At 42.9% G+C, this 13,727-nt stretch overlaps 1 protein-coding gene across 3 annotated transcripts in view; it reads right to left on the bottom strand.

The window, feature by feature from the left end:
* LOC119958143 (myosin light chain 3, skeletal muscle isoform-like) overlaps positions 1-13,727 on the bottom strand; it is a 34,187-nt gene that overhangs the window by 12,716 nt on the left and 7,744 nt on the right. The window contains exons 1-2 of one of the 3 annotated variants that reach the window (XM_038786464.1): positions 125-292; positions 5-29 (exon numbers count right to left, since the gene is read on the bottom strand). The exons of the other annotated variants lie outside the window; for them this stretch is intronic. Of the exons in view, the coding sequence (XP_038642392.1) occupies positions 5-29; positions 125-127 (28 nt within the window). The 5' untranslated portion in view covers positions 128-292. Of the gene's footprint in view, positions 1-4; positions 30-124; positions 293-13,727 lie in introns of those variants that run through there. 3 annotated transcript variants of the gene reach the window in all.

The raw sequence follows: 13,727 nt of genomic DNA, 5'->3' as shown, positions 1-13,727 counted from the left end.
TTACCCTCCACCTCGTCTGCTGAGAATGACTGTAAAGCAAGAAGAAGAAAATAGAGATTGGAGACATTGCAAATGCACCCGGAGGGAAATGAATGAATGGAATTGGGGCAGCAGCTTGACCCACCATGACTGGAGATCGGCGGAGATCCGGGCGAAGAGGAAGAGCAGGGCACCCAGGAGGCGTGTGTATCTCTCTTCACACAGCTGCTGCTCTCTCCCCCTCACACCGCCTCGTCTCTTATTTATGCAGCGGCATCAGATGTCCTCACACAGGCCGGGCCCTCCCACTCTCACTCCACCCCGACTTCTATAACTTTCTTAGGGCACGAAGACCATGCCAGAAATACACCACGTCCCTATTTTGGGAGCAAATAATTTCCAAGGCAAGAAGTCCAGGGCATGTCAGCAGATTTGGTCCAGCTCTCTGACAAAAGTGACCCTGCTGGAACTGTCTTCTCAATGTGACTGTGAAACCCTTTGGAACTACCCAGAGACTGTATAAATGCAAATCGTCCTGTAAAATTATTTGTTATTGTGTATTATTTATATCAGGCTGGGCGGAGTTACTCTTCACCCGTTTGTGGGCCTCCTGGAGCTTGCTCCGCCATTCAATAGGATCATGGCTGAACCAACATTCCTCACATTAATAATCTTTATTAGTGTCACAAGTAGGCTTACATTAAGTTATTGTGAAAATTCCCTAATTGCCACACTAAGGCGCCTGTTCAGACTTACCCGCACTTTCCCCTTACTGATCAAGAATCTATGTATCTCAACCTTAAATATACAAAAGGACTCTGCCCCCACAGTTCTCTGAGGCAAGGAGTTACAAAGACTCACAACCCTGTGAGAGAAGAAATTCCTCCTCATCTTAGTTTTAAATTGGTGCCCCTTTATTCTGAGACTATGCCCTCTGGTCCAAGATGCTCACATGAAGGGAAACATCTATTTACCTTGTCAAGCCCCTATATGTTTCAATGAGACCATCTCTCATCTCTTATTCTTCTAAATTCCAATGAGTAGAGTCCCAACCTGTTTAACCTTTGCTTGTAAGACAATCCCTCCATACCGCAGATCATCCAAGTGAACCTTCACTGAACCGCCTCCAATGAAATAATGTCTTAAATAAGGGGACCAAAACTGTTCACAGTGCTGCAGATGTGGTCTCACCAGTACCTTGTACAGTTGCAGCAAGATTTTGCTACTCTTATACTCCAACCCCCTTGAAATAAGGGTCAACATTCCATTAGCCTTCCTGATTACCTGCTGCACCTGTGTGGTAGCTTTCTGTGTTTCGTGCACAAGTACCCCTAAGTCCCTTTGTGTTGGAGCTTTCTGCAGTTTTTCTCCATTTAAATAATACCCTGTTCTTTTGTTCCTCCTTTCAAAATGAACAACTTCACATTTTCCATATTAAACTCCATGTGCCAACTTTTTGCCCACTTACTTAACCTATCAATATCTTGCCTTCTCACTATATCCTCGGATGTTAATCTAACAATGACCTACTTCTATCTTGGAAGCTCCAATTCACCCCTAACCATCAGCGTCTTTTGGGGAAACGAATACTGGAATCCTATTACCCTCTGCATGGAAAAATGTTTTCTGATTTTGACTCCTAAATAGGATTGCAAACCCTCCAAGATTGACCTGGAGTCTCCAGGAATCGAAGATCAATCTCCAGGATGCTGCTGTGTGCAATCCTGGAGAAATATCACCGATATATTAAAAGAGAATGTTTTCTTTCTTCACTTTCTTTGAACATTGCTCCACACCAGATATAAAAATATTAAAAATGGGGAAATCAAGACTGTTTTGGCTGCTGGTCAAGCATCATCAAATTGGGTAATGAGATCTTTCCTTTCCAATTGGTTGGAAGGCAGTGTGTCACAGGGATGGATGTGATGACTAACAAATGGTTGGAGAGTGGGAGCAAGTCATGTGATGAAACCCTTAGGAATATATTTAATCACAGTTGGTAACTCTACTTTTCAAGTATATACATATACTATAGAGAAATGTTTGAATTAAGGAAATGGTTGATTAAGAATTTCTAATTGTAAGTGATGGCTAGAAATTAAGCAGTTGATAGAAAATAAATTAGTTATTGCCACAGACCCCCAAGAGGGGGTTGTGTGACGCAGTGGGTAATGTCACTGTCTCTGAGCCACAAGCTCTGGGTCCAGGTCCTATTCCAGGATATGATGGCCAAGGAAGGTGTGTTCATACCGAGGCCAACTGTTGCGTATCAGCCTACAAAATCCTTCCAATGTGCCAATGGCAGAGATTCAGAATGGGAGACACTCCTGGTCAGCCCTACTTAATGCAGTGTGGCACCCCTCACATTATAATCTTCTGGTGACAGGCTAGTGACCTAGTCCAAAAAAGCCTTGCTATGGGAACAGATGAAAGCCTGCTTTGTGCTCCACAAGGTGTGGGAAGAAATATATGCAGAAGAGCAACAACAGACCCAAAGAGCTGTTGAAGTAATGAACAGTTCAGGGTCACAGAGGGCTGATTCTGATGTCAATCTGGGTGATAGATTGCAGCAGTCAGAGTTTTTGCCTCAAAATCATCTGCTCAAATACGGCATTACAATTGGCTGCCTGTTAATAGCCAACATCTAACAGTATAACTCAGTCATGATGGTCCTATGCCATTCTGAGCAGCTACTGAAACCAGTTCAAAAGATGCACCTCAGCTGATCTCTATCCCCTGAGTGGACTACTGCTTCCTAAGAAAAATAGCTGAGTGCATCTGTGAACTGTCTGTGTGTGTTCCATGGAGGGATTTGAAAATAAAGATGAGAATTTTAAAATCAAGGCATTGCTGGACTGGATTTCATTCTAGATCAGCGAGCACAGAGGTGAAAGGGACTAATGTGAGTTTGGATATGGGCAGCAAAGTTCTCGATGGCCTAGAGTTTACAGAGGCTGCAAAGTACAACACAGGAGGCCATTCAGCCCATTGTGTCTGGGCCAGCTCTCGAAAGAGTTCTTTAATTAATCCCACACCCCTGATTTTTCCATAGCCTTGCAAACATTTCCTTATTAAGTATATATACTTTTTGAAAGTTGCTGCCTTCCCTATACTTTCAGGCAGTGTGCGTTCCAGGTCATAAAAACTTGCTGCACAAAAAAAATCTTCTCATCTCCCTCTTTTGTTTTGCCAAATATATTAAATTACAAATCTCCTGTCAATGGAAACAGTTTCAAAACACTTTTTTCACACAGCTCCTCTCGTCTCTCCATGTAACTAACAAAGACTCACATTGCTCATATCCTTCCTAAAGTGTAGTGGTCAGAATCGAATACAGTATTCTAGTTGAGGCCTAGTCAGTGATTTATTATGACTTTCTTGTTTTAGTATTCTATGCATCCATTTATAAAGCCTTGATTCCATCTGCTTTCTTAACGGCCTTCTCAACTTGTCCAGCCACTTCAGAAATTTGTGGATGTAAAGCCAAGGTCCTTCCATTCCTGCACCACTTTAAAATAGAACCACTTGTTTTGTGTTTTTCTCTTGTCATTTGTTTTCGATGAAATGTTTCTGAGTTTGTCACAGTGGACTGATTTGTTCCAATCTTCCATCAGCAGATCTTCACCTTGGAGTTGGGCCCTGTATCCACCAAGTTGCCTAAATTCTTTTACATTCCTTCAGAGGATAAATATAAATGAGACAAAACCAATTGCTATTGACTCAGTATTTTAATATTTTACAATTTTATTTGATTGAGAAAGGAGCTTCTGGCCATATACTTACTCCACCATCATGTCCACTTACTATCACCTCTATAACATCACCTGTCTCTCACCCTGCCTCAGCTCATCAGTTACCAAAGCCCTTATTCATATCTTTGCTACCTGCGGGTCAGATTATTCCAATGCACTCTTGGCTGGTCTCCAATTTTCCATCCAATAACTGTTTGGAAATACCAAAAACTGTGTGTATACTAATTCACTTCAAATCCCATTCACCCATTTCCCCTGTGCCCACCGACCTACATTATCTTCTGGTCTGCCAGTGCGCTGATTTTAAAATTATCATGCTTAATTTCAAATTCCTTCTTACCCTCTCATCTCCCAACCTCTGTAACCTTTTTCAGTCCTTGCACCTTCTGGGATATCTGCACTCCTCTAATTCTGGCCGCTTCTGCATTTATTTTCTTTGCACCATGATTGGTAACTATGTTTTCAGCTGCCTGGGCTCCAAGCTTTGGCATTCTTACAATTTTAATGTTCAGCCTCTCTATTGCTCTCTCTCCTCCTCTAAGCCATGCTGTAAAACCTACCTCTTTGACCAAGCGTTTTGTTATCTCTCCGATTATACCTTTATGGGGATTGATGTCAATATTTGGTAGATAACATCCCTGTGAGCCACGTTAAAATATTTTGCTAGGCTAGAGGCACTATAGATATAAGTTTAAGCTGGTGTTGTGCGATTCTCTGGTTCTATCAGAGAGTGTCATGAGATCTGTGGGCAATTATTCACTCCCGGTTTGACACTGAAATGGGTGCAGGTGTCATAGAATTACATACAATTTACAGGATAAAAGCAGGTCATTTGCTTCATCAAACCAGAAGAATATATCCTTCTATTCCTTTTTCCTCATTAACTTGTTCAGCTTCTCTTTACATACATCTGCACTATTTGTTTCAAATACACCCAGTGATAACAAGTTCTAAAAGAGTTTCTCTTGAATGCCTTGTCAATTATTAGTGATCATCTTATATTTATCAATCCTTTGGTTTTGGACCATCCCCCACCCAACAAAGGGAAATATCTTCTCTACTTCTCCCCTTCCTAATTTTAGGCAATGCCTTCAAGCCTTCACTTTTATAGCGGAAAGAACCCCAGCCTCTTCAAGCTTTCCGGTAGTTTATAACCTCTCAGTTCCGGTAGCATGCTTTAACTCTTTTCAACTTTCTCCAGTGCCTCTGTGTTCTTTTTGTAACATGGAGACAAGAACGATGGATGGTATTCTTAGTTTGGCCTCACCAAGGTTCAGTACAAGATTTATAACTTCACTCTCTGGATCAAATAGAATGCCCAGATGATTAAAAAACTGACATCTATTGTAATTGGTTTTGAATAATTAATAAATATTCCTGAAGGAAAGTAAAATAAGGGTATTTGGACAACTTGGGGAATATGGAAGGCAGCTCAAGATGACAATCTGCTGACGGAAGACCGGAAACAAATAAACTTACTGTGGCAAAAGAAAAGATTTTTAGTGACTTGTGCGCTGGTTTTCCAAGATCTCTTTGTTCCTTTTGCCCATTTTCCTCCTATCAAAATACGCTACCTCAAACTTATTTAAATTGAAACTAATTTGTCTTTTAAATGCCTATACTGCAAATGTATCAACATTTTTTTGCACCCTGTAGTACGTCTCTTCAGTATTAACTATAATGTGATGTTAACTGTAAACTGTTAAATTGTATTGCCGATTTGCAGCGCCCAATGGTTCCAGCACTGACTTTTGTGAACCACCATTTTCCACCTTTTGTCAGTAACTACTTCTGACATATTCTTTTTGTTTCCAGTTTTGTAGCTAGCTTGTTGCAAATTCTGCTATTTGTCTCCTGACTCATCTCAAAGTGTGGTACGAGTACCGGTGCCGGTACTCGAGCCATCGTCTGCCAGTACTTGGAGTGTTTCCAGAAAAGAAAGAGACAGTAATCCTGGATTGGCTTGTTTCGCTTACCGGTCCCTGGCACATTGAAAAAAAAAACTGCCGGTACACCACATCAGATAGTTTGAGATGCACTGTTCTGACTCATTGCTGCACTTTATCGAATACCTTTTGAAAAACTAAGTACATTACATCTGCGCATTACCCTTTTCTACTCTCTCTGTTCCCTCCTTAAATAGCTCATTAAGATTAAGCAAGTATTTTTAAAAATAAATTTAGAGTATCCAATTCATTTTTTCCAATTAAGGGGCAATTTAGTGTGGCCAATCCACCTAGCCTGCCCATCTTTGGGTTGTGCAGGGTGAAACCCACGCAAACACGGGAAGAATGGGCAAACTCCACACAGACAGTGACCCAGAGCCGGGATTTGAACCTGGGACCTCAGTGCTGTGAGGCAACAGGGCTAACCCACTGTGCCACCGTGCTGCCCAAGATTGATCACGCATAACCATTCCTTTTGTAATCAATGCTGACTACTCCTGTATTTTTACTTTCAAGATGTGTTTCTATCACATTTTGAGTAAAAAATCCATTATCTTTCCCACAATTAGCCTATCACTCCCTGGATTTTTATTTTTAAATAAAGGAATCAAACTTTGTTGTTCACAAGATGCCTGGCACTAATCCCTTTCCTTATTTTTAAAATTTATTTTTTAAAATAAATTTAGAGTACCCAATTATTTTTTCCAATTAAGAGGCAATTTTAACATGGCCAATCCACCTACCTGCACATCTTTTGGGTCGTGGGGGTGAGACCCACACAGACATGGGGAGAATGTGCAAACTCCACACAGACAGAGACCCGGGGCCGGAGTCGGACCCGGGTCCTTGGTGCTGTGAGCACTAATCCCTTTCCTAATGATTGTTTATGCCAATGATAGTGGCAAACAGAGAGCCTCCTCCAGGGAGCCTCACTCCACTTTTCTTCAGCCCTGACTCTGGATTCATAATAAATCTTTAGTAAGGGCAGAGAGCCAAAATGGAATATAAATTTGACATTCAGTTTTCTTTCATGATCATGTTGGGCCTTGGTATCTGTTGTAGACACCACAGAGAGGGCCGGTTTAGCTCAGTTGGCTAGACAGCTGGTTCATGATGCAGAGTGTGGGTTCAATTCCTGTATCGGATGAGGTTATTCATGAAGGCTTCTCAACCTTGCCGTGTCACTGAGGTGATGCTCAGGAGAAATCACCACTAGTCAGCTCTCCCCCTCAAAGGGGAAAGCAGCCTATGTTCATCTGGGACTATGGCAACAATACTTTGACACCACAGATTTAGTGTTGGAGTGATACTGTAATCACTTGACACTGATCTAAACTTGCAGTTTGAATGTACCCTCACTTAGTGGGATGTGGGTGCCAGAGCTCCCATAGGGTCAACTCATACAGGAATTGGGGTAAGGTCACACTGGTCTAAAGGGAGTGTTTCACTGAGGCTAGGCTAGAAAGTGACTCCTAACCTTGCTCTTGCATTAATTGACTTTGTTGAGATTGTAAAGTGTACAAAATATAATGTATTGGTTTTGAATTGGATAGAATTGCATCAGCAAACACAGGGATGCCCTAAAAGGGATGAGATTGCAGAGCCTTTGGCTTTGATCTTTGGGTCCTCACTGTCCACGGGGATAGTGCCAGAGGACTGGAGAGTGGCAAATGTTGTTCCTCTGTTCAAGAAAGGGAATAGGAATGACCCTGGTAATTACAGGCAAGTTAGTCGTACTTCGGTGGTCGGTAAGTTAATGGAAAAGATCCTGAAGTATAGGATTTATGACCATTTGGAAAAATGCAGCTTAATCTGGGATAGTCAACACGGATTTGTGAAGGGTAAGTCTTGCCTCACAAATTTGATTGAATTCTTTGAGGAGGTAACTAATTTTGTAGATGAAGGTAGAGCAGCTGATGTCGTACACATGGATTTTAGTCAGGCGTTTGATAAGGTTCTCCATGGTCGGCTCTTGAAGAAAGTAAGGAGGTGTGGGATAGAGGGAAATTTGGCCAATTGGATAAGTAACTGGCTATCACATAGAAGACAGTGAGTGGTAGTGGATGGAAAATTCTCAGACTGGAGACCTGTTACCAGCAGTGTACCACAGGGATCAGTGCTGGGTCCTCTGCTATTTGTGATTTTTATCAATGACTTGGAGGAGGGGGCTGAAGGGTGGGTCAGTAAATTTGCTGATGACACCAAGATTGGTGGAGTAGTGGATGAGGTGGAGGTCCGTTGTAGACTGCAAAGAGACATTGATAGGATGCAGAGCTGGGCCGAAAAATGGCAGATGGAGTGTAACCCTGATAAGTGCGAGGTGATTCATTTTGGTAGAAAAAATTTGAATGCGGATTACAGGGTCAACGGCAGGGTTTTGAGGAATGTGGAGGAACAGAGAGATCTTGGGGTTCATGTCCACAGATCTCTGCAGGTTGCCACTCAAGTGGATAGAGCCGTGAAATAGGTCTATAGTGTGTTAGCGTTTATTAACAGGGGGCTTGAGTTTAAGAGCCGCGGGGTTATGCTGCAACTATCATGACCCTGGTGAGATCACATTTGGAGTATTGTGTGCAGTTCTGGTCACCTCATTATAGGGAGGATGTGGAAGCATTGGAAAGGGTGCAAAGGGGATTTACCAGGATGCTGCCTGGTTTGCAGGATAGGTCTTATGAAGAAAGGTTGAGGGAGCTAGGGCTTTTTTCTTTGGAGTGGAGGAGGATGAGAGGCGACTTAATAGAGGTTTATAAGATGAAGAGGGTGATAGATAGAGTGGACGTTCAGAGACTATTTCCTCGGGTGGATGTAGCAGCTATAATGTAGCTGCTAAAAGGGGGCATAACTATAAAATTCAGGGTGGGAGATATAGGAGGGATGTTCGAGGTAGGTTCTTTACTCAGAGAGTGGTTAGGGTGTGGAATGGACTGCCTGCTGTGATAGTGGAGTCGGACACTTTAGGAACTTTCAAGCGGATAGGCACATGGAGCACACCAAAATGACAGGGAGTGGGATAGCTTGATCTTGCTTTCGGACAAGGGTCGGCACAACATCGAGGGCCAAAGGGCCTGTTCTGTGCTGTACTGTTCTATGTTCTAAAATAATTGTGCCACACTAGTTTAGATTCTGTTGTAATAGTAATTTCTTTCATTGTAAAAGGGGAATATAGGAGGAGAAAATCATTAAAGAAATGATTTTAGGTTAGTAGGTCCTGATGCACAAGCCCTGACTAATGACAAAATCTGCCTGTCTCCCTGTCTGTCAATTCTCCTGATTATTGGCTTCATGCTCCGTCACCTCTTAGGGAACGGTCTTTACAATGACAACAAATTTCATTGAGTTGAAAGTTTTAAGAGTGCATTTGCAATGTTCGATTTCCATCTTCTAATTCTCAGAAGACCCAATTGCAAAGAAGAAAAACACAGACACACATTAAGATCAATAAGCAGCCAGCAAGCAAACCAGCAGCATGACAAGCAATAGCACAAGTCCATTGAAAAAGTCAATTTTCCCTGAACTGGATTTACTTACGACTTGATGGCTGGATGTTGGGAGAACCCATATCAATGGAGGAATACGATTACCAGCAAAAAGCACTGAAAATATTCACACATGCAATACTGCAACCATTTTTGAGTAATAATTTAAAGATTTTAATTTCACAAACAGTCATCACAATGATTTGGCAAATTGAGATAAGACAAGTAGTCCAGAGAGTTGGGGGTGTGTTGATATTAGCAGTGTTGGTGCAGAGTGCCAGGAGAGGGGTTCTGAGCTCCAAGTTTTCAATAGGGCACCCACTGATCTTTAGAACTTCTATAGAGAAGAGTGGAGCTGATGGTGGCATTACCTGAACACCACTCTTTCCTCAATTCAGCTTCCAGCTGTACATTATACAGTGACAGTCCTAAAAGAAACAGGGAGTGGTACAAGGTTGTTCAGTATTAGAAAGGTCCCGGAAGCTGCCCCACCCAGATTAATTAATCACCATTGGTTACTTCAGCACTTCACTCGGGAAACCTCCTGGTGCTCGAAGCATCAGGTTGAGTTCAGCCCCCTCCTCTAGAGAATGCATCAATGGGCACTGAGCGAGATTCCATCTCTGCTGGCAGTCTTTCAGTTCAATGTGTGATAGCAAACCATCCAGCAGGAGGCCAGGGTGGGCGCAAGGCCAAGAGACAATTCAGAACTAGCTATATACTGTAGAGAATAGGCTCCTGGACTCCGATGTCCCATCAGAGCCACACTTACATATACCCTCACAGTGCCCAACTTTACATATACCCTCACAGTGCCCATCTCTACATATACCCTCACAGTGCCCAACTTTACATATACCCTCACAGTGCCCAGCTTTACATATACTCACACAGTGCCCAACTTTACATATACCCTCACAGTGCCCAACTTTACATATACCCTCACAGTGCCCATCTCTACATATACCCTCACAGTGCCCAACTTTACATATACCCTCACAGTGCCCATCTCTACATATACCCTCACAGTGCCCAACTTTACATATACCCTCACAGTGCCCAGCTTTACATATACTCACACAGTGCCCAACTTTACATATACCCTCACAGTGCCCAACTTTACATATACCCTCACAGTGCCCATCTCTACATATACCCTCACAGTGCCCAACTTTATATATACCCTCACAGTGCCCAACTTTACATATACCCTCATGGTGCCCATCTCTACATATACCCTCACAGTGCCCAACTTTACATATACCCTCATGGTGCCCATCTCTACATATACCCTCACAGTGCCCAACTTTACATATACCCTCACAGTGCCCAACTTTACATATACCCTCACAGTGCCCAACTTTACATATACTCACACAGCGCCCAACTTTACATATACCCTCACAGTGCCCATCTCTACATATACCCTCACAGTGCCCAACTTTACATATACCCTCACAGTGCCCAGCTTTACATATACTCACACAGTGCCCAACTTTACATATACCCTCACAGTGCCCAACTTTACATATACCCTCACAGTGCCCATCTCTACATATACCCTCACAGTGCCCAACTTTATATATACCCTCACAGTGCCCAACTTTACATATACCCTCATGGTGCCCATCTCTACATATACCCTCACAGTGCCCAACTTTACATATACCCTCATGGTGCCCATCTCTACATATACCCTCACAGTGCCCAACTTTACATATACCCTCACAGTGCCCAACTTTACATATACCCTCACAGTGCCCAACTTTACATATACTCACACAGCGCCCAACTTTACATATACCCTCACAGTGCCCAACTTTACATATACTCTCACAGTGCCCATCTCTACATATACTCTCACAGTGCCCAACTTTACATATACCCTCACAGTGCCCAACTTTACATACACCCTCATGGTGCCCAACTTTACATATACCCTCACAGTGCCCAACTTTACATATACCCTCACAGTGCCCATCTCTACATATACCCTCACAGAGCCCAACTTTACATATACTCACACAGTGCCCAACATTACATATACCCTCATAGTGCCGATCTCTAAATATACCCTCACATTGCCCATCTCTACATATACTCATACAGTGCCCATCTCTACATATACCCTCACATTGCCCATCTCTAAATATACCCTCACATTGCCCATCTCTACATATACCCTCACAGTGCCCATCTCTACATATACCCTCACAGTGCCCATCACTTACAGATACCCTCAGAGTGCTGCATTTACAGATATTCTCAAAATGCACATTCTCTACATATACCCTCAGAGTGCCATCTCTACATATACTCCTGGCTGGGTCACTGAATGTGCGGAGTCTGCACGTTCTCCCCGTGTCTGCGTGGGTTTCCTCCGGGTCGCTCCGGTTTCCTCCCACAAGTCCCAAAAGATGTGCTGTTAGGTAATTTGGACATTCTGAATTCTCCCTCTGTGTACCCGAACAGGCGCCTGAATGTGGCGACTCGGGGCTTTTCACAGTAACTTCATTGCAGTGTTAATGTAAGCCTACTTGTGACTGTAAAGATTATTATTATTACTCTCACAGTGCCTTTCTGTTACATATACTCTCATAGTGCCCATATATATATATACATATCATCACAGTCCCATCTCTAACATGTACTCTCACAGTGCTCATCTCCGATATATATTCTCACAGTGCTAATCTCTACAGAAGCCCTCTCAGTATCCATCTCTACATATATCCTCACAGTGCCCCTCACTATGTATACCCTCAGAATGCCGATCTCTACATATACTCTCACATTGCCCATGTCCATATGCACCTTCACAGTATCATCTTTACATTTATACTCACAGTCCCATTCACTACATATACCCTCAGTGTTCATCTCTACTTATACCTCACGATGCCCATCTCAACATAGAATCAGTGCCCATCTCTACATATCTCACAGTGTCCATCTCTTACATATAACCTCACTGTGACCATCTCAATATTTGCAAGCAAAGTGGCCATCTCTAACATACCATCACAGTGCCAATCTCTACAAATACTCTCACAGTGCCCATCTCTTACATACACTTTCACAGTGCCCATCTCCACATATATTCTCAGTGCCCATCTCTACATATACCCGACAATGCCCATCTCTACATATACTCTCAGTGCCCATCTCCACATATATTCTCACAGTGCCCATCTCTACGTATCTTCTCACGGTGCCTATCTCTACATATACCCTCACAGTGCCCATCTCTACGTATCTTCTCACGGTGCCTATCTCTACATATACCCTCACAGTGCCCATCTCTACGTATCTTCTCACGGTGCCTATCTCTACATATACTCTTACAGTGCCCATCTGTTCAGATACTCTCATAGTGCCCATCTCTACATACACTCTCACAGTGCTCATCTCTGACATAGTCTCACAGTGCCCATCTCTGACTTCTACTATCACTGTGCCCATCTCTACAGATACCCTCACAATGTCCACCTCTACATGTACTCTCACTCTGCCCATCTCTGGCATATACCCTCACATGCCCCTCACTACATGTATCTTCACAGTGCTGATCTTTACATATAGATTCAAAGTGCCCATATCTAAATATACTCCGACAGTGTCCATCTTTTTACATATAACCTCACAGTGATCATCTCTCCATATATTCTCACAGTCCCTTTCTGTCACATGCTCTCACAGTGCCCATTTCTTACAGGTACCCTCGGAATGGCCCATCTACACAGACCATTGAAGTTTGTATTCTCTATATATACCCTCAGATTGTCATCTCTACCTATACTCTAACAGTGCCATCCGTACATTTACTTGCATAAGGCCCTTCTCTACATAAACTCTTACATTGTCTATGTCTATATATATCCTCACAGTGCCTATGTCTACATATACTCTCACAGAGCTCATCTCTACATATACCCTCACACCATCTCTTACATATACCCTGAGAGTGCTATCTCTACATATACTCTTACAGTGCAGATCTCTACATGTTTTCTCAGAGTGACCATCCCTTTTTTTAAAAATTTAGAATACCCAATTTTTTTTTTCCAATTAAGGGGCAATTTAGAGTGGCTAATCCACCTAGCGTGCACATCTTTTGGCTTGTGGGGCTGAGACCCACGCAAACACGGGGAGAATGTGCAAATTCCACACGGACCCAGGCTGAGATCGAACCTGGGACCTCAGCGTCGTGAGACAGCTGTGCTACCCACTGCATCACCATGCAGCCCAAGAGTGCCCATCTCTATATGTACTCACACAGTGCACATCTCTATGTATACACTCACAGTACCCATCTCTGCGTATGCACTTACTGTACCATTTCTACATCTACTCTTTTAGTGCCTATCTCTTACATACAGTCTCACTGTCCCCATCTCTACATAGACTATCACAGTGCCCACCTCGCGTATACAGTCACAGTGCCCATTTCTACATATACCCTATCAGTGCCCACTATCACATATACTCTTACAGGGCCCAGCTCTACATATACTCTCACAATGCCCACTTCTGCCAATACACTCAGTGCCCATTTCTAAATATATTCTATCAAT

The sequence above is a fragment of the Scyliorhinus canicula genome, chromosome 2, assembly GCF_902713615.1.
Source record: "Scyliorhinus canicula chromosome 2, sScyCan1.1, whole genome shotgun sequence".
In the NCBI taxonomy this organism is placed as follows: domain Eukaryota; kingdom Metazoa; phylum Chordata; class Chondrichthyes; order Carcharhiniformes; family Scyliorhinidae; genus Scyliorhinus; species Scyliorhinus canicula.
Note: the sequence above shows the minus strand (reverse complement) of the source record. Positions and strands in the feature narration are given on the sequence as shown.